The sequence below is a fragment of the Chlorella variabilis genome, assembly GCF_000147415.1.
Source record: "Chlorella variabilis unplaced genomic scaffold CHLNCscaffold_6, whole genome shotgun sequence".
Lineage (NCBI taxonomy): Eukaryota > Viridiplantae > Chlorophyta > Trebouxiophyceae > Chlorellales > Chlorellaceae > Chlorella > Chlorella variabilis.
The window spans coordinates 1,857,681-1,874,152 of NW_005435082.1; the positions used below are offsets into that span (position 1 = coordinate 1,857,681).

Here is a 16,472-nt window from a genome sequence, read left to right on the forward strand (position 1 = left end):
GGCGGGGCGTCGAGCTTGCAGCCCGTGACAGCATTCATCATCATCTCAACATGCTTTCCCCCCACGACTTCGGCAGCTGTACAAAACTCCAGAACTCGCAAAAGGAACTGCAAGTTCTCCGCCGTCGCCCCCTCCGCAATGTCGGCAACCATGCGTGGCGTCACCCGCCGCCCGCCGGCGGATGCCACTATCTCCACCAAGAGAGCCTTCAGCAGTGGGCCCATGCCGGCAAGATTGTGCGTTCTAGCCCATCCATTGCTGTTGGAGTATGCAGACTGTAACAGCAGAACGCCCCGCAGGTCAGGATGCGCCTTGGTGACTCTGTCCCAGTTTTGCAGTAGAGCTGTAACATGCTTGTGTTGGGACTTGCTGGTGCCGCCTTTCAGGCGTTTGGCAGACACGCCGAGACTGCTGCCTTTGCCACCAGAGTTGGTCGCTTCGTCGCGGCCCATAGGCCCCGCTAGAATGGCATTTGGGCTACCCGGAGTCGATCACGACAAACGAGAGGGAAAATGGTGGAGGTTTGAGGGAGATGAAGCCTGAAATGCATGATGGGTGGGGGATGCATGACCCCCGCCAGGAGGGGACCGGTGATCGGGAGGCCTACCTGGCAAGAGTTGCAAGGCGACAAATTGCCCAAGCTGTTCGCCACTTGACCACACTCAGAGGCACATCTGGCATGCTAGCTGAAGCATTTGAACATCATGCAGCAGCATGGCGGCGGAAGGCGGGCAGCAGCGCGCCCGGAGGGCAAGGAGTTCGCGGCGCCAGCAGCGGCCCGCGAGCGGTGGGCGGGGCCTGCCGCCGTGCCAGACCCACTGCAGCTCAAGCCCTTGAGCAATCACGCATCTCACGAGCCGCTGATGTCTGAAGGGCTCTCAAGCTGAGCCAGAGCAAGGCCACGGTTGGCAACACCCGTTGCAGGTTCTGGCCCCTGCAATGTCCTGGCTGCTGAAATTTGAATGGGAGACACCAGAGACAGTGAAGCGAAAGAAACCGACATTTCGACTCGGCATGCCGCAGCAGGGACAGGTTTGTGCGGCAAGTTGGAGTAGAAGCGCTGCAGCGCTTCTACTCCAGCACGCTGTGCCACTTGCAAAATCACTCCCTTCGACGGCAGACAGCCTCCGGCAAGCCGCTAAACACGAATGGTGCGGGCCAGTGTGGCGGGGGAGGTGGAGGGGTTGCCTCTGCTGAGCTTCGCAGACAGCTCAACCCGCCAAGCAGCTGCACCAGAGCTGGTCTGGCTAGCCCGCCGGCCTAGCGGCCACGCCCTCGCCGCCGCCGTCGCCCAGCCTGCCCGCACTACGCAACGCGCACCTCGCGTGCACGAAGGGGCCTCTGCACGTGCCCACGTGCAACAGGCTGCCTGCATGCGCGCATATACCGCGCCCACCAGCCGCTGCCAGCGATGCCTGTGCAGGAGGAGGTGGCGGCAGGCGCCCCGGCGGCCGCCGCCCGCGCCGCCCCCGGCGCCCCGCCACGGCTGCCTGAAACCAGCAAGGAGCTCCTGCGCAAGCTGGCTGAGGAGCTGCTGCTGCTCAACGGCCAGGCAGAGGCGGCAGAGGCGCGGGCAGCGGCAGCACAGCAGGCGCTCGACTCCCTGGCGACGCAGGGCGGCGCGGCGGCGCAGCTGCAGCCGGAGCGGCGGCAGGCTGTGCAGCAGGTGGAGGAGGAGCGGCGGCGCGCCGAGGCGGCGGAGCAGCGGGAGGCAGCCGCGCAGCGCCGCGCGCACGCCCTGGAGGCCCAACTGGCAGAGTGCAGCGCCCAGCTGGCGGCGCATGCGCAGGCGGCCGCCGAGCTGCGGCAGCAGCTGGGGGAGGAGCAGCGGCGGGCGCGGGAGGCGGGGCAGCAGATCAGGCACCTCGAGGCGCAGCTGGAGCAGCTACAGGAGCAGCTGCAGCAGGCACAACAGCAGCAGGCACAGCAGGCACAGCAGCAGCAGGCACAGCAGCAGGCGCAGCCGCAGCAGGCGCAGCCGCAGCAGGCACAGCAGCAGCAGGCGCAGCAGACTCGGCCGCAGCAGAGGGTGCAGGCAGCGGCGCCGCCGGCACCGGCAGCAGGCGGCCAGCGGCAGCAGGAGAGGGCGCAGCCGCAGCCGCAGCCGCAGCCGCAGCGGCAGCGGGCGGGCCTGGCGCCGGCGGCCGCCGCGCCAGCAGCAGCGGCCGGCCAGGCGGGGCGGCGGCCTGGGCTGGCTGTGGTGGAGGCAGCAGATGGCAGCCAGGGCAGCTCCATCCGACGCAGCAGCGACGATGATGAGACATTCAGCGAGCCAGCGGCGGTGGAGGGCCCACCCGCCCAGCAGCGGCCGCAGAACGGCGGCGCCGTGGCGGCCACGGCGGCAGGCGGCGCGGCGGCGGCCATGCGCCCGCCCCCGCGGCGCCTGGCCGGCCTGAAAGGGCCGCTGCCGCGCCCGCAGGCGCAGGCAGGCGGCAACGGCGGCGTGGCTGGCAAGCGGCTGGGGGAGGGTCAAGGCGCGGCGCAGGCGGCCAAGCAGCGGCGCCTCGACATCCCGCCGGCAGACAGCACCAGCCCCGGGGAATCTGCCCTGGGTGCCGCGGCTGTGGTGCGTGCCCGCCTGCCGCCTGCTGGTGCCTGCTGCCGCCCACTTTCAGTGGCCTGCGCGTGGTGTTTAGCTGGGCGCAGCGTGACTGGAGTACACAATGCATACTGCTGGCTGGCTGGCTGGCTGCGCCAGGCAGGGGTTGGGTGGCAGGCTGCCAGGCCCCTCTTCCTCCCATGCCGCTGCTGCCCTCCCCACCCGGCCTCCAGCCTCTGATGCGAATCCCCATGCATACTGGCCCGCCTGCCCGCCTGCCCGCAGCTGGATCGCGGCCTGACGCGCTCCGCCGCCCGCCCAGCCTCGGCAGCGGCCGCCAATGGCGGCGGCGCCAGCGGCGGGCGCCACCTGGCATTCAGTCCTTCACTGGATGGCGCCAGGGAGGGCCTGACCCTGCTCATGTCGCTCAAAGATGGAGCGGCGGCGGAGCAGCTGGACGGCGGGCGGCGAGGCGGGCGCCGCGCCGCCGCCGCCGCCACCACCACCACCAGCGGCAGCGGCGGCGGCAGCGTGCTGCGCGGCGGCGAGTCGGCGCAGCAGTGGCTCAACAGGTGCGTTGGTGCCAGCCCGCCCCCACACACACGATCACACACACGCGCGCGCGTGCACGCACACATGCACATACACATACACACGCACGCATGCACGAACACCACAACACACAGGCGCACATGCACACCACCAACACCCACGCAAGCTCGCCGCCATCCCCTGAGCCGCAGGGCTGCGGGTGCCTATGTCCAGTCTCTGCTGCGGGAGTCCACCTTCAAGAAGCTCTTTGGTCAGCCGGTACCACGGGATACTCCGCAGTACCACCAGATCATCGCCAACCCCATGGACCTGGGCACAATCAAGGGTGTGTGGTGCTGGCTGTGGGGCTGGGTGTGGTACTGGGTGTGGTGCCGGGCTGCTCTGCAGCTGTGTGCTGTGGTGGCATGGCTGTGAGTGGTGAGAGGGTGGGCGGCCTGCACCCCACCAGCCGCCGCTGCCGGCCACGCCGCCCAGCCAGGCTCCCGCCCGCCCGCGCCGCCGCATGCACGCTCAGTAAGCCACCCCAGCCTCCCCGCCTGCAGCCAAGGCGTCGCGCGGCGGCTACCTCACCCCTCGGCAGCTGCTGGACGACCTGCAGCTGGTGGTGGCCAACGCCAAGACCTTCAACGTGTCCCCCAAGCACCACGGTGGGTGGCGCCGGGGCGGGGGGCGGGCACGGGCACGTGTGTGTGTGTGTGTGTGTGTGTGTGTGTGTGTGTGTGTGTGTGTCTGTGTGTTTGTGTACGTATGCGTTTGTGTGTGGCTGCTGCGTGCATCATTGGGAGGGGCCTGGCTGCTGTGTGCATCATTGGCGACGCAGCGGTCGCTTGACCCACGCCCGCCGCCCCCGCCCCCCGCCTCCCGTCTTTGCAGTGCACCGTGCCGCGGACCAGCTGCTAGACCAGCTCTACAAGCCGCACAGCTTCTGCACAAAGGTGGGCTGGCGGCGGGAGGGTAGGCCCCGTCCTGCCATGCAGGCGGGCGCATTTCGGCCGCCTGAGCAGGGGCTTGAGGTCTGCAGGGCGCAGCGCAACCTCATCGCCGGGAGGGGATGCGGCGGCGCCCGCATGCGTGGGAGTTGATTTTGGCGGCATGGAGCGGCCACCAGCTGCGCCCCTTCCACCCCCATTGCCAGAGCCACACACCTGCCCTCCCCCGCACACACACCCCTGCCTGCCTGCCTGCCTGCCTGCCTGCCCGCCTGCCCGCCTGCCTGCCTGCCTGCCTGCAGGTGGAGGAGCTGTTCCAGCAGGCCGAGCTGGAGACGGTGGTGGCGCAGGAGCGGGCGGCGCAGGAGGAGGAGCTGGAGGCGATCGAGAGGCAGCTGGCGGCGTCGGTGAGGCCCCGCTTCGCCGCCCGCCCTCTCCTCTCCCGGGGATGGGGAGGGCAGCACGGGGAGGGCAGCGAGGGAGGGGCAGGGGGCCTGGTGCGGGGCCCCGGCCGCCCGCAGCGGGCACGTGGCTCCCAGGGGTGTGCCTGCGCGCCCAGCCGCTCGTTTGCCCCAAGCCAAGCGCCGCCGCTCTGCGCGTGTGCGTGCAGGTGCGGGCCGGCCTCAACGTGGCTGTGTATGGCGAGGACGACGAGCAGCGAAATTACTACTACCTCCTGCAGGTAGTGAGATGGGCTGCCTTGGGGTGGCAGTGGGTGGGTGCGCCGATGTGGCTGCCGCTGCCGCTGCTGCCGCCTGCCTGCCTGCCTGCCTGCCCGGCTGGTGTGCCCCGCTGCGTGGAGCGGCTGTGGTGTGCGCTGGCGGGCTGGGGTGCTGCTGCGCGGGCGTGTGGTGGCAGGGCGGGCAGGCGAGGTGGCGCCAGCACAAAGGGTCGACCGCAGGCAAGGCAAGCCCTGCCTCCCCTGCCTCCCACCCACCCACCGACCCTCCTCCCCGGCGCCCGCTGCGCCTGCTGCGCCTCTCCCATGCAGGCCATCAGCCCCGTGGAGACTCTGTCGCAGGACGAGTGCGACGACTTTGGGCAGGAGTACAAGCGTGGGGACACGGTGCTCAAGGGTGCGCAGCGGTCTCCCCGTCTTGGCCGACCCGCCACTCGTGTTGCTTCACTTTGGATGTTTTGGTTACGCTTGCCACTGCGCTCCCCGTTACCTTACGTCACCAAGCCCTGCTACCACCTTGGGCCGCCGCCCCTGCTTTCTTCCCGCCCCCCGCAGGCCACTACTGGGATTACTGGATGGACAGCCAGGGGCGCTGGGACCGCGCCCGCCGCCCGTACTACCTGCAGGAAAGCAAGGTGGCCTTTGTGCCCGCCTCCGCCCTGCTCCTCGTCGACATCCAGCTGGCGGCGCGGCCAGAGGTGGGGCGCCGCAGCCGCAGCCGCCTGTGCCCGCCCGCCTCCCTGCCCGCTGCCAGCACTTGGGGCTCGCCGCCCTGGCCAGCAGCCCGCGCTCAGGCCTCCACCTGTCCTTCCGCCTGAACCCCCCTGGTATGCGGCCCCCTGCCCTGCCCTGCCCTCCTCCCGCTGCATTGGCCACAGCCCGAGATCTCGCCCTTCAGTGGAGAGCTGGTCAGGGTGGTGGAGGCCTCCCAGGAGCTGCACAGCCAGCTGAGGGCGCAGATAAAGAAGATGACCGCGGAGCCTGCGGCGTGAGGTGGCGGCGGTGCCAGCCACGCCGCCAGCCCCGCGGGCCCACCGCGCGTCGCCTCACCGTGCGGTGGCGCGCCCACCTGCCCCATGCACAACCGAGCGTGTGTGTTTGACTGATAAGACAGACCCAACAGCCTCCCTCTCGCCGTGTTGATTACTCAGCAGCAGACAGCCGCCGTGTTCACTCACAGATGACCCAGCTTCAGCCGCTAGCACTGCCGCCGGCCAGGGCATTGCCCCGAGGCCACCATTTGGTTCCCAATCGCTCTGCACCTGCCTTCTTGTCAAGGTTTACAGAGATTCACAGTGGAGGAAGGAGGCAAGGAGGGCAGGCAGGTGCGGGGGAAGGGCGGAGCCAAAGCGAGCAGGAGCTGTGCTTGGTCGCCAGCCAGGCTACCAAGGCGCCGGTGGCGGGTGGCCAGGCAGCAGGCGGCGCCCGCCGAGGAGCGCGGAGGCGGCGTCCGCTGCTGCCGTCGCCGCCAGCAGCGCCGCCAGCGGCCCCCAGCGGCGCTGCGCGGCCAGCGCCGCGGCGGCCAGCCCCAGCAGCAGCGTCCAGAGCAGGGCGCGGCCCCACACCGCCAGTGCCGGCGGCAGCACGATGGCCAGTGCTATCCACAGAGCCTCACGAAGGCACCCCGCCGCCGGGGACAGCAGCGCCCACAGCAGCAGCTGCGCGCCGACGGCGGCAGCCTCCGCCAGCGGGTGCAGGGCGGCTTGCAGCAGCGGCTTGGGCGCGGCTGGGCGGCTGGGCCGCGGTGGCGGGGCGGGGCTGGCGGCTGCTGGCTGTGGCGGGCTGGGTGGCGCCTCATCGCCCTGCTGCTGCTGCCCGGGCCGCACCTGTTGCTGCGGCTCCTGCCGCTCTCCCTGCTGCTGCTGCTGCTGCTGCTGCTGCTGCGGTGTGCCTGCTGGCGGGGGCAGGGATGGGGCTGCTAGGTGAGGTGTTCCGCCGCCGCTCCCCGCTGCGACCCCCGCTGGCTGCCCTCCCTGCCGCTGGGGAGTGGCTGCAGGCTCGGGACGCTGCGCCTCCTGCAGCGGTTCGGCCCTGGTATCCACAGCACCGTTGCGCACGCCACGGTGCAGCGCGGGGCTGCCGCCGCCATGCTGCGGCGGCGGTGGAGTGGTGTCTGAGTCGGAGGCGGGGGCTGCTGCCGCGGGTGCCGTCGGCCGCTGCTCCGGTTGCCGCTGCTCCTGCTGTTGCTGTTGCTGTTTTCGCTGGCCCGCCCGCTGCTGCTGCTGCTGCTGCCCCTGCTGCTGCTTCTCCGCCAGCGCCTGCACCAGGCTGCGTGCCAGGATGCTCACGCGCAGCTGGTGCCCAAACGGCACCGCCATGTTGCACAGCGGGCATCGCCTGCGGGCCGCGATGTCCAGGTGCTCGCGGATGCACAGCAGGCAGAAGGTGTGGCCTGCAGGCGGCGGGCAGCATGGAGCCAGGAAGCAAGCATCGTGGAGCAGCCGCACACACACTCTTGAGTGTGTGGCAATGCATGGCGGCAGCGTCCGGGTGTGGCGCCGGCCGGGTGGCGGCGGCGGCAGGCGGTCCGGGTGTGGCGCAGCGGCGGGCGGGAGCGCGGCCCGCTGGTTTCTCACCACAGGGCAGGGTGCAGGGTTCCTGCAGCAGGGACAAACAGATGGAGCACTCGAGCGCCTCCAGGAACTGCTCCTCCACCAGCTGGCCCATTCGCGCCCTTGCCGTGATTCAGTTGTGGCGCTCAGAAAGGCACGATGGCCAACGGAAAGGTGCAGGCCGGGAAAAGCCCTAGTGCCTCGTGAGGGGCCTGCTGCGCCGGCGCCCGTCACTGCCGCCCCTCCCTGCCTCTTGTTTTGTTCCTGTGCGAGTTACACAGCAACGCTACCAGGAATGCAAAGAAACAGGTCACTACGAGCACGAACAAAAACGGGGAGCAGTGGGGCAGGGAAAAGAGGCAGTCCTATAAGCCTGCGGGGCTGGCGGCGGCGCCGCCGAGCGTGGCGGCGCCCGGCGCGGCCCAATCGACGTGCGCAGATGTGCTGTTCCGGCGCGCGGGCAATGGCGGGGAGGCAGCACTTCTTGGCAGCACGTGGGGCGGGCGCCGGGCGGCGGCCCGCAAGCGGCGGGGTCAGCGTCAGCCCCACCCGTCCGTGCGAGGGGCGAGGGCGGGCGAGGCTGGTGTAATGTACAGAACATGCGGAGCGACGGATAGGGCGCTGTGTTGTGCGGCAGGGGGCAGTGCATTGGTGGCCGGGCCGAGGCGCCGGGCCGCAGCCGGCACGTAGGGACCGGGTAAGAACGAGGAAGAATGGACGGAGGGATCGGGCGAGGCGAGAGCAGAACAGGCAGCGGAGGAATCGGGCGGGGGAAAACAGGCAATGCATTCGTGGCCAACCAATCGGCGAGGGTTCAGTAGGACAGATCGGAGAGCGTGCGCATGGCGGCGCCGCCGCTGCCGCCCGCGCTGCGGCTGACGGCGCTGCCGCTGCCGCCGGCGCTGCTGGACCAGAGGCCCGAGCCGCCGGCGGAGGAGCCGCCGCCGCCACCCAGCTGCACCATGTGGCCAAAGGCGGGGCTGGGCGGCTGCTGCGGGTGGAAGCTAAAGGAGGCCGAGGCGGCGGCGGCGGCGGCGGCGGCCGCCTCCTGGTGCTTCTGCTCGGCCTCAGAGGCCAGAGAGGCGGCTGCCAGCCACAGGTCCCGCTCAGGCATGGACACAGCCTTGGCCAGCGGGGAGCCGGCGCCGTGCAGGGCGCGGGTGGGGGACAGCGGGGCCGCCAGCGCCGCCGCCGCGTGGTACTGCTGCTGCTGCTGCTGCTGCTGCTGGTACTGCTGCTGCTGCTGTGAGGCGCCGCGCAGCAGGCCCTGCACCTGCAGCCAGGAGGGGAGTGGGAAGCAGCATGCGGCTGCTCAGGAAAATGCAGCACTAGGCTACGCACGGCGGGGCATCCACATGGCGTGCAGCCTGAGCTGGCCCCCACCATCACTGAGGCGCCCCAGGCGCCTGCCGGCCCTTGCCGCCAGCCCCACCTGCGGGTCCACCAGCGCTGCCTGGTAGCTCGCCATCATGTCTGACTTAGATCTGGCGGGGGATTGGTGCATGGCGGCGCGCCCGCCGCCGCCCGCCGACAGCCGCCCGTACTGCCCCCCGCCCGGCGCCGCCGCCTGCTGCGCCAGGATCTGCTGCCAGATGGCCTCGTGGGTGAGGCCGCCGCCGCCGGTACCGCCGCTGCCGCCGCCGCCGCCGCGTGCCGCGGCCGGCCCGCCGCCGCCGCCGCCGCCCTGCTGCTGGTGCATGGCGGCGAGCATGGCGTCGACGGGTGCGCTGCTGGCGGCGGCCTGCCGCCGCCGGTACTGCTGCTGCTCCTCCGAGTTTTGGGGCAGCGACAGCACGGGGCGCACGACCAGCTCGTTGTCAGCGGGCTCAGCGCACAGCATGGCCAGGTTGAACAGATAGTCCGCCAGGGCCTCATCGTCCAGGCCTGGCGCCACGGCGGGGCAGGGAGGGGCAGGGAGGGGCGGGGGGCAGGGGGCCAGGGCAGAGCGGCGCGTGTCAGCTCCAGCACACTGAGGTGGACAGGCACGCAGCGGCGACGGCAGCGGCGGCGGCCGCGGGGGCGCCAGGGGGCTCGCGGCGGCGCCAGCACGGGCCGGCTGATGCAGAAGCAGATCGGCCAGCCCGCGAGGCGGCCTCGGTCGCGACCCTCCCGCGCGCCGCATCCAGCCACACGCAGCGCAAGCAGGCTGGGCGGCGCCGCGCACGGCCCCCACACACAGGCGGGCGGCTCGGCTCACCCTCTGCGCTGGCGGCAAAGGCGTGCAGCAGCTCCGGGTAGCTGAGGTGGGCCGACTTGGCGGCGGTGGCAAACATGTCAACGGGGTCGGAGTAAGCCTGCCGCTGGTGGCAGGCAGGCCCCGCCAGCTCCGTGGCAGCCGGCGGCGGCGTGCCGCCGCGGCTGGCCACCGAGCCGGGGCCAGAGGCGGCGCCGTCGGGCGCCGCACCCGCGGCCGCGGCCTCAGGCGCCCCAGAGGCGGCCGCGGCGGCTTCGCCGCCGTCGACGGCAGCGGCGGCCGCGGCGGCGGCTGCCGCGCCCACGGGCGACGCCTCCAGCGCCAGCTGCTGCAGCCGCGCCGCCAGCGACTCCACGCGCATGCTGCCCACGCCTGGCAGCTTGGCCAGCGTGCCCAGGGCCTCTGCCCAGCCCAGCAGGAGCTGCCGCCCCAGCACCCGCAGCTGGGCCAGGCTCTCGTCGCTGGGGGGCGTGTTCACGGTCGCCTCCCCTGTGCTTTGTTCTCCGCTGCTGGCTTCGGCAGTGGGTGCCGCCTCTGGCGCCTCCCCCGAGCTGCCGGCGCTCGACTCGGCACCCTCTGGGGAGCCCTCGCCCAGGTCCTGGGCCTCCTGCGGGCCGCTCATCACGCTGGTGGGGCTGCTGTGCTTGGTGGGCGCAGCTGAAGTGCCTGCGGGGAGGCCAGGCGCGGGTTTGCCCGCGATTTCAGGGCCTTTCAGCCGGGGAGCCCCAGCACCCGGAACCCCGCTGCCCTGATCCGGCTTCGCCACGGCCCTTGTCTCACCGTCAGCCTCTTCAGCGGGAAGCATGGCTGCCCCTGTTGCACTAGCCAGTCATGTGCAGGAAGCCAAGGGGCTCTCCACCCGCCCCGCCCACTGGCTAATCCGAAGAAACAGTGCACACGAGCAGGCGGCACACGGCACGGAGGTGGTGAAGCCCCATGTACTGCAAGTGCAAAAGAGTACAACATGGCTGCCGGGCAGCCTTTCAAAATTGAGCACCTCCTGATTGACCTGACTGACGGCAGGGTGCTATGGAGACTGGCACGCGCCACGGTGCCGAGCCTGAGGCCGGTTGGTCCCCCCACACCCAGAGCAAGCTCCACAGCGAGCATGCCCTGCTGCAGCAGGCCACCGTATGGCTGCAACAAGTGCTGGGCAGCCAAATGCCCGCGGGAAAGCCGGCCAGCGAGCTGTTCAGGGACTGCAGCATCCTGTGCGCCAAACTGCCGCCGGCTGTCGCCGCCCTGCAGCCGTTGCCCCTGCGTGTCTCTCGAGAAGGGTTCTTCAGCTCTATGGCAAGCGTACATAACCCAGCTGCCTCAGCACCTGTGCATCTTTCCCACGGCTGAACGCCAGCCTGCGCCACCCCACCCGGTGCAGGGGCCGCGTGGCGGATGTGGTGCAAGCGGCGCGCCAGGGCAGGGTGCCAGCCCACCGCCCGCCGCCGCCGCCTGGCGCCAGCAGGCGCAGGGCAGACGCCATCAACGACTTTGTGCGGTGGCAGGCGGTGAGCCGCCTGTGCAGCTTTCATGGCTGGCGGGGGTGCCAGCCCCGAGCAGCGGGCATTGATGCATGCCCCCGGAGCATCCGTGGGATGGCCTGTGGGGCCCTGTGGCCCTTTGTCATCACCCCGCCCTGTCCCACGCATGCCGCCCGCTCCCTTGCAGCTGTGCACCGAGCTGGGCGTGGGCCGGGACCAGCTGCCGCTGCTGGCGGACGTGGAGCAGGGGCGGGGCGTGCCCGCCATCTGCCGTTGCCTGTGGGCCGCCGCCGACAAGTGCGGCGCGCTCGGCCTGGCGGTGAGTGGAGGGAGGGCACTGTGGTCCCACGCCGCTGCTGGGGCTGGTGGCAGTTAAACAGCTGGGTATCCCATGTGTTGAAGAGGGTCAGAATTCAGCCCTCCACCGCCCCCCTGCCCATCCCCACCTGCAGGTGCCTGCGTTTGGTGCCGACGCCCGCAGCAGCCTGCGGCGCAGCATGACGCGGGATGCCAGCGCCAAGCGGGTGGGCTGATGTGTGGCCGCTGCAGGTGGCCCCGCTGTTGAGAGGCAATGACGGCATTGTTCTGAAAACCTGGCCTGGCTTCTCTGGGTGGTGCTGCCCCAACCCCACCTTACTGGCAATGGTTGCAGGCGGAACTGTTTTCTGGCAGCGGACCCAGCCCGCCCAAGCGCCCGTCGCTGCCGCTGCTGACGCCCCGCGCGTTCCAGGGCAGGGCGGGCACCCCGGGAGGCGGCTGCACCAGCGCCGCGCTGCGCGACAGCAACAGCGGCCTGCCTGCCTGGCGGCAGGGCGGCCAGAAGGCCGGCACGCCGCAGCAGCAGGCACAGCAGCCCGGCTTGGCGGCGGAAGCGGGGCACCAGGGCAATGACAGCAGCCTGGGGCGCAGGCTGGCAGCCATGGAGCGAGCAGCTGCGCAGGCTGCCAGGCTGCGCACCAGCCCCGACGCTGTTGCCAGCCGCAGCAGCCCACCGCAGCCGCAGCAGCAGGTGCAGCAGCGGCGCCGCCCGGTGCTGCCCACCCTAGACCTGCAGGCCGCCGCCGCCGCCGCTGCAGAAGAGGCTGCAGAGGAGGAGGAGGAGGAGGCTGCCTTTGCGGCGGCCCAGGCTGCCAGCCCGTTGAGCTCTCCTGCCAGCAGCCCCGCCGCCAGCCCTGGCGCCGCGTATTACAGCAGCAGCAGCTACTTCAGCAGCAGCGTTGCCACCAGCAGCCCCGATCCCAGCCCCAGCCGCTACCGTCTGACCCCCAACACCCTGAAGACCGCGGCACAGGGCAACCCGCTGTGGAGCACCTCGCCCCCTCGCTCACTCACACCCATCCCCATGCCCGCTTTTGAGGAGGAGGAGGCACAAGAGGAGGAGAACCTGCGCCAGCCAGAGGCAGTCTCCCCGCCCCTGCAGCCTGTTGCTGCACCGCCGGCATTGGCAGCAGCGCTCGAGCCGCAGCATGGCCCCCGGCGCTCCGAGCCTGCCGCCGCCGAGGGCCCGCCGCAGCCGGAGATGCTGCAACCCCGCCGATCTGCTGTTGAGAGGGAGGAGGAGGAAGGCGAGGTGGCGTACAGCCGGTGCGGCGGCGACCTGCTGGAGAGCCTGCTCAGCCCGCCGCACCTCAAGCCCGCCCACTCCCAGCTGCTGGGTGCACTCATGCACACCTCTGGCGGCGGCGCGGCTGCCGCAGCCGCGGCGGCTGAGCAGCGGCGGCGCATGGAGGAGCAGCGCGCGGCAGAGGAGCAGGAGCAGGAGCGGCTGGCAGCGGCTGCCGCTCTTGCTGCTGCCCCAGCTGTGAGCCAGGTTGAGGAGGCTGAGGTTGATCCATCAGCGGCGGAGGCGCCGGCGCCAGACACCGAGCCCCTGCCGGCCAGCCAGCCCGTGTGCACCGCAGCATCTGCTGCGACGCAGAGCGAGGTCAGCAGCAGGGCTGCTGGCGGCGGCGGCGGCGTGCGAAAGCTGGCTCTGGTGCTGCTGGGAGCGGTGGCAGGTGCAGCCGCAGCGGTGGCGGCCGGAGCGTCGCACCAGCAGCAGCAGCGGGGGAGGCGCTCTGGGTCCCGCCCGCAGCGGGTGCCCACCCTCGGCGGCATGCGAGCTGCGCCTGCAGGGCAGCAGCCGGTGCCTCGCCGGGATGGCCGCGCCCGCAGCAGCGGTGCGGTGGTGGTGGCCTGGGACAGCCCTGACGTGCTGACTCAGGGGTGAGCTCTGAGCTGCTGCGGCCGAGGATCAGCCGCAGATACTGCCGCCCTGAAGCGCCGCCCAGACGTTCCACCATGGTGGGCCGCACGCGCCACGCCTTCGCCTCCCAATCGACCTCCTCATGTATGAGAGAAACATAGAGATTTTTGCTTCTTGTGTGATGTAGCGTAGAGACCCCTGCATGTAGATTTTCGGCCCTGCTGGTATTGGCAGAGCTCCCTGTGCACACACCTCTCTCTACCTCTTGCATGCCTACATGTCCATTATCGTGCTTCGCCCCCTTTCATGCATATGCCCGCCTAGACCTTAAATACCTCGATTCTTAACGATTGGCAGTGACGAGGAGCGCTGGCTGCTGCTGGTTGGCCCTTGTGGCAGGCGGCGGTCAACACGCTGCGCCCTGCTGGCACCCAACCTTCGGGGCAGTGTCCAGGTGCCGCCGCATTCAGCCAGCCAGAAACGATCAAGCACGCTGCCTCCCCTGCATATGGAGCTGTAGCATGCTTTCACCGCAGGCCGTCCCTACTACTCTTGTCTGCGCGAGGTGGGGCTCCTGCAGGAGCGTGCTCCTTCGCTGCCTCGCCCTGATCAACCTCTTCAGCTCGTTTGTCACTGCGGCCGTGGCGGCGGACCCACACAGCCTGTTCCTTGGCCTCTACCCGCCCCGCAGGCCTGGCCGCCCCGCCGACTGTGTGATGCCAGCGGGAAGCCTGGGAGCTTCCCTGTTCTCCCGCGCCCTTTCGGCAGCCTCCACCCGCGCCGCAGCCGCATCCACGGCCAAGAGCAGCAGCGCCGCGGCTCGCCCGCCAGCACCGCACTCGTGCACCTCGGCCTGGGGCTCCGCCGCCGCCTCGCGCCGCCGCGCCGCCGCCGCCACCTGCCCCGCCGCGGCCATGAGCAGCAGCAGCAGCAGCGGAGGGGCCGCCGCGGCAGCAGCCACGGAAGCGGCGGCCACGGCGCCGGGCAACACCTCCATCATCATTGACGACCCTCCGCCCGCCAACGGCGGCGCCGGCGCCGGCGCCACCTCAGCGGCAGCCACCGCCAGCCTGCGCTCCCTGGAGGACCTGCAGTTTGACAACACCTTCACCGCGCAGCTGCCGGCAGACGACTCGGAGATCAACGTGCCGCGCCAGGCAAGCGGCGGCGCGCCGCCGTCTGCCGCCGCCCGCCTGCCTGCCTGCCTGCCTGCCTGGCTACCTGCCGGGCTACCTGCCTGCCTGCCTGCCGCCAGGTCCGGCTTCTTGCCACCCTTCCCAGCCCTCCCTAGCTCTTATTCCCCCGCCCGTCGACTGACCCCCACAGCCCCCGCCCTGCACACGCGCCGTGCAGGTCAGCTCTGCGCTGTACAGCTGGGTGGCGCCCACCCCCACCGGCACCGAGCCTACCACCATCGCCGCCAGCGCCGCCGTGGGGCGCCTGGTGGGGCTGGACCCGGCAGAGGCGCTGCGCCCAGAGTTTGCCCTCATCTTCAGCGGTGGGTGGGTGGGTGGGTGGCGGGTGGCCTGGGTGGTGGGGTGGGCCGATGGGTGGCTAGGTGGCAGAGTGGCTTCGCCAGCCTGGCTGTGGGCTGCCTGTTGGCCGTGGCAGCGCCGACTGCCGGCCAGCTCCCACCAGCCCAGCAGCCGAGCCCCGCCTCCTGCTGTCCGCTGCCCGCTGCCGCAGGCAACGCGCCGCTGCCCCAGACGCGCTCCTATGCACAGTGCTACGGCGGGCACCAGTTTGGGCACTGGGCGGGGCAGCTGGGGGACGGGCGGGCCATCTGCCTGGGACAGTCGGTGAATGGCGAGGGGGAGCGGTGGGAGCTGCAGCTCAAGGTGGGGCGCTAGTGTGTGTGTGTGGTATGGTGGTGGTGGCGGCATGGCGTGGCGTGGCGGAGGGGTTGGGTTCAGCACCTGGCTCTGCATGTGCCTCGATGCAATCGGCTGCCTGCCCCGCGCTGCGCCCCTGGCTTGCCACAGCGGTTTGTCGCCTGTGTGCAGGGCGCGGGGCGCACGCCTTACTCCCGCATGGCCGACGGCCGCGCCGTGCTGCGGTCCTCCATCCGTGAATACCTGGCCTCCGGTGGGTGGCTGCTTGGGTGGTTGTGGGGGGTAGGGTGGGGGCTGGCCTCCTGATTCCTACCGTGACCGGTCCATTTGCCGTCCGTGCAGAGGCGATGCATGCGCTTGGGGTGCCCACCACGCGCGCCCTGTCGCTGGTGGCTACCGGGGACCAGGTGGGTAGCAGTCGGGCGGGCAGGCGCTGCACCGGCCTGCTCGGCATGGCGGTTAAAAACTCTCTGATTTGGTTTGCATGTGGTCAGCGTATCAATGAAAAATCGACCCCTGGATTGCAGGTGATGAGAGACATGTTTTACAACGGGAATGCGCGGCTGGAGCCTGGCGCGGTGGTGTGCCGCGTGAGCAAGAGCTTCGTGCGCTTTGGCTCCTTCCAGCTGCCCGTCACCAGGTGTGGTGAAGTGGGGGTGGGGGGGCGGCCGCCTGCCGAGCCTGCTGCAACGCGGGCCGGGCCGATTTCCAGGGCTGGCGCTGCCATGCCTGCCGCCACGCGCAGCACACACCGATCACGGCCACGCCTCCTGGCATTCCTGTGCAGGGGCAAGGACGAGATGGGCATGGTGGGGCTGCTGGCCGACTACGTCATCCGCCACCACTACCCGCACCTGCAGGGTGAGCCGCGGGAAGGGTGGGCAGGTGGTGGGGCGCTGGTCCTCGCCACCTCATCCCACCGCCGCCCCTGCTGCCTGCTTGCTCGCATCTCCCTCGCTCACGCCACCTGCCCCTCCTCCCATCCGTCACCGCACACACACACATTCACACTCATGCACACACTCCTCGGCCCTGCAGGCGGCCCCGGCAACAAGTATGCCGCCTTCCTGGCTGAGGTGGCGCAGCGCACAGCGCGCCTGGTGGCGGAGTGGCACCGCGTGGGCTTTGTGCACGGCGTGCTCAACACAGACAACATGAGCATACTGGGGGAGACGATCGGTGGGTTGGGGAGAGGGGGTGGAGGCAGCAGATGGTGTGCTGGGGAGTGCATCGGCGGGGTGCCACAACCAGCAACGGGGCGCCACAACCAGCAACGTGCTCTAGTGTCGCCACCCCGCCCGCAGACTATGGTCCCTACGGTTTCCTGGAGCGCTTTGATCCCGATTTCACGGTGGGTTCCATCTGAGCCTGGGTTGCCTTGCTTTCTTTTTGCTCCTTCTTTCTTGCTCCTTCTTTCTTGCCCACTGGAGCTGCCGTGTCTTGCTTCCTCGGCCCAACGACCCCCTGCCCGCCTGCCCACGCCTGCCCGCCCTGCAGCCCAACACCACCGACCTCCCCGGCAGGCGCTACTG

General features: G+C 70.6%; 4 protein-coding genes across 4 annotated transcripts in view; 2 read left to right on the forward strand and 2 right to left on the reverse strand.

Moving 5' to 3' along the window:
• Window positions 1–1,411: 1,411 nt before the first annotated feature.
• CHLNCDRAFT_51428 (hypothetical protein) lies at window positions 1,412–5,517 on the forward strand (the record flags this gene model as incomplete). Its single annotated transcript, XM_005849152.1, has 9 exons — window positions 1,412–2,566; window positions 2,825–3,111; window positions 3,283–3,416; window positions 3,634–3,738; window positions 3,965–4,026; window positions 4,323–4,427; window positions 4,631–4,702; window positions 5,012–5,096; window positions 5,255–5,517. The coding sequence occupies 9 exons, from the start codon at window positions 1,412–1,414 to the stop codon at window positions 5,515–5,517; spliced, it is 2,268 nt and encodes a 755-aa protein (XP_005849214.1).
• Window positions 5,518–6,081: 564 nt separating this feature from the next.
• Window positions 6,082–7,366, reverse strand: CHLNCDRAFT_51429 (hypothetical protein; the record flags this gene model as incomplete). The annotated part of the gene is made up of 2 exons (XM_005849361.1): window positions 6,082–7,091; window positions 7,276–7,366. 2 exons carry the CDS (start codon window positions 7,364–7,366, stop codon window positions 6,082–6,084), a joined length of 1,101 nt encoding a protein of 366 aa, XP_005849423.1.
• Window positions 7,367–8,065: 699 nt separating this feature from the next.
• On the reverse strand, window positions 8,066–10,250 carry CHLNCDRAFT_51430 (hypothetical protein; the record flags this gene model as incomplete). Its single annotated transcript, XM_005849362.1, has 4 exons — window positions 8,066–8,524; window positions 8,684–9,135; window positions 9,449–10,111; window positions 10,226–10,250. The coding sequence occupies 4 exons, from the start codon at window positions 10,248–10,250 to the stop codon at window positions 8,066–8,068; spliced, it is 1,599 nt and encodes a 532-aa protein (XP_005849424.1).
• Window positions 10,251–10,460: 210 nt separating this feature from the next.
• Window positions 10,461–16,472, forward strand: part of CHLNCDRAFT_57451 (hypothetical protein) — a gene marked incomplete at its 3' end in the record, with an annotated part of 7,489 nt that continues 1,477 nt past the window's right edge. Inside the window, exons 1-14 of the mRNA XM_005849153.1 lie at window positions 10,461–10,656; window positions 10,824–10,950; window positions 11,111–11,242; window positions 11,376–11,447; window positions 11,576–13,128; window positions 13,800–14,253; window positions 14,462–14,606; window positions 14,795–14,946; window positions 15,112–15,193; window positions 15,283–15,347; window positions 15,468–15,580; window positions 15,728–15,801; window positions 15,979–16,119; window positions 16,245–16,291. Coding sequence (XP_005849215.1) covers window positions 10,475–10,656; window positions 10,824–10,950; window positions 11,111–11,242; window positions 11,376–11,447; window positions 11,576–13,128; window positions 13,800–14,253; window positions 14,462–14,606; window positions 14,795–14,946; window positions 15,112–15,193; window positions 15,283–15,347; window positions 15,468–15,580; window positions 15,728–15,801; window positions 15,979–16,119; window positions 16,245–16,291 — 3,339 coding nt within the window. The 5' untranslated portion in view covers window positions 10,461–10,474. The remainder of the gene's footprint in view (window positions 10,657–10,823; window positions 10,951–11,110; window positions 11,243–11,375; window positions 11,448–11,575; window positions 13,129–13,799; window positions 14,254–14,461; window positions 14,607–14,794; window positions 14,947–15,111; window positions 15,194–15,282; window positions 15,348–15,467; window positions 15,581–15,727; window positions 15,802–15,978; window positions 16,120–16,244; window positions 16,292–16,472) is intronic.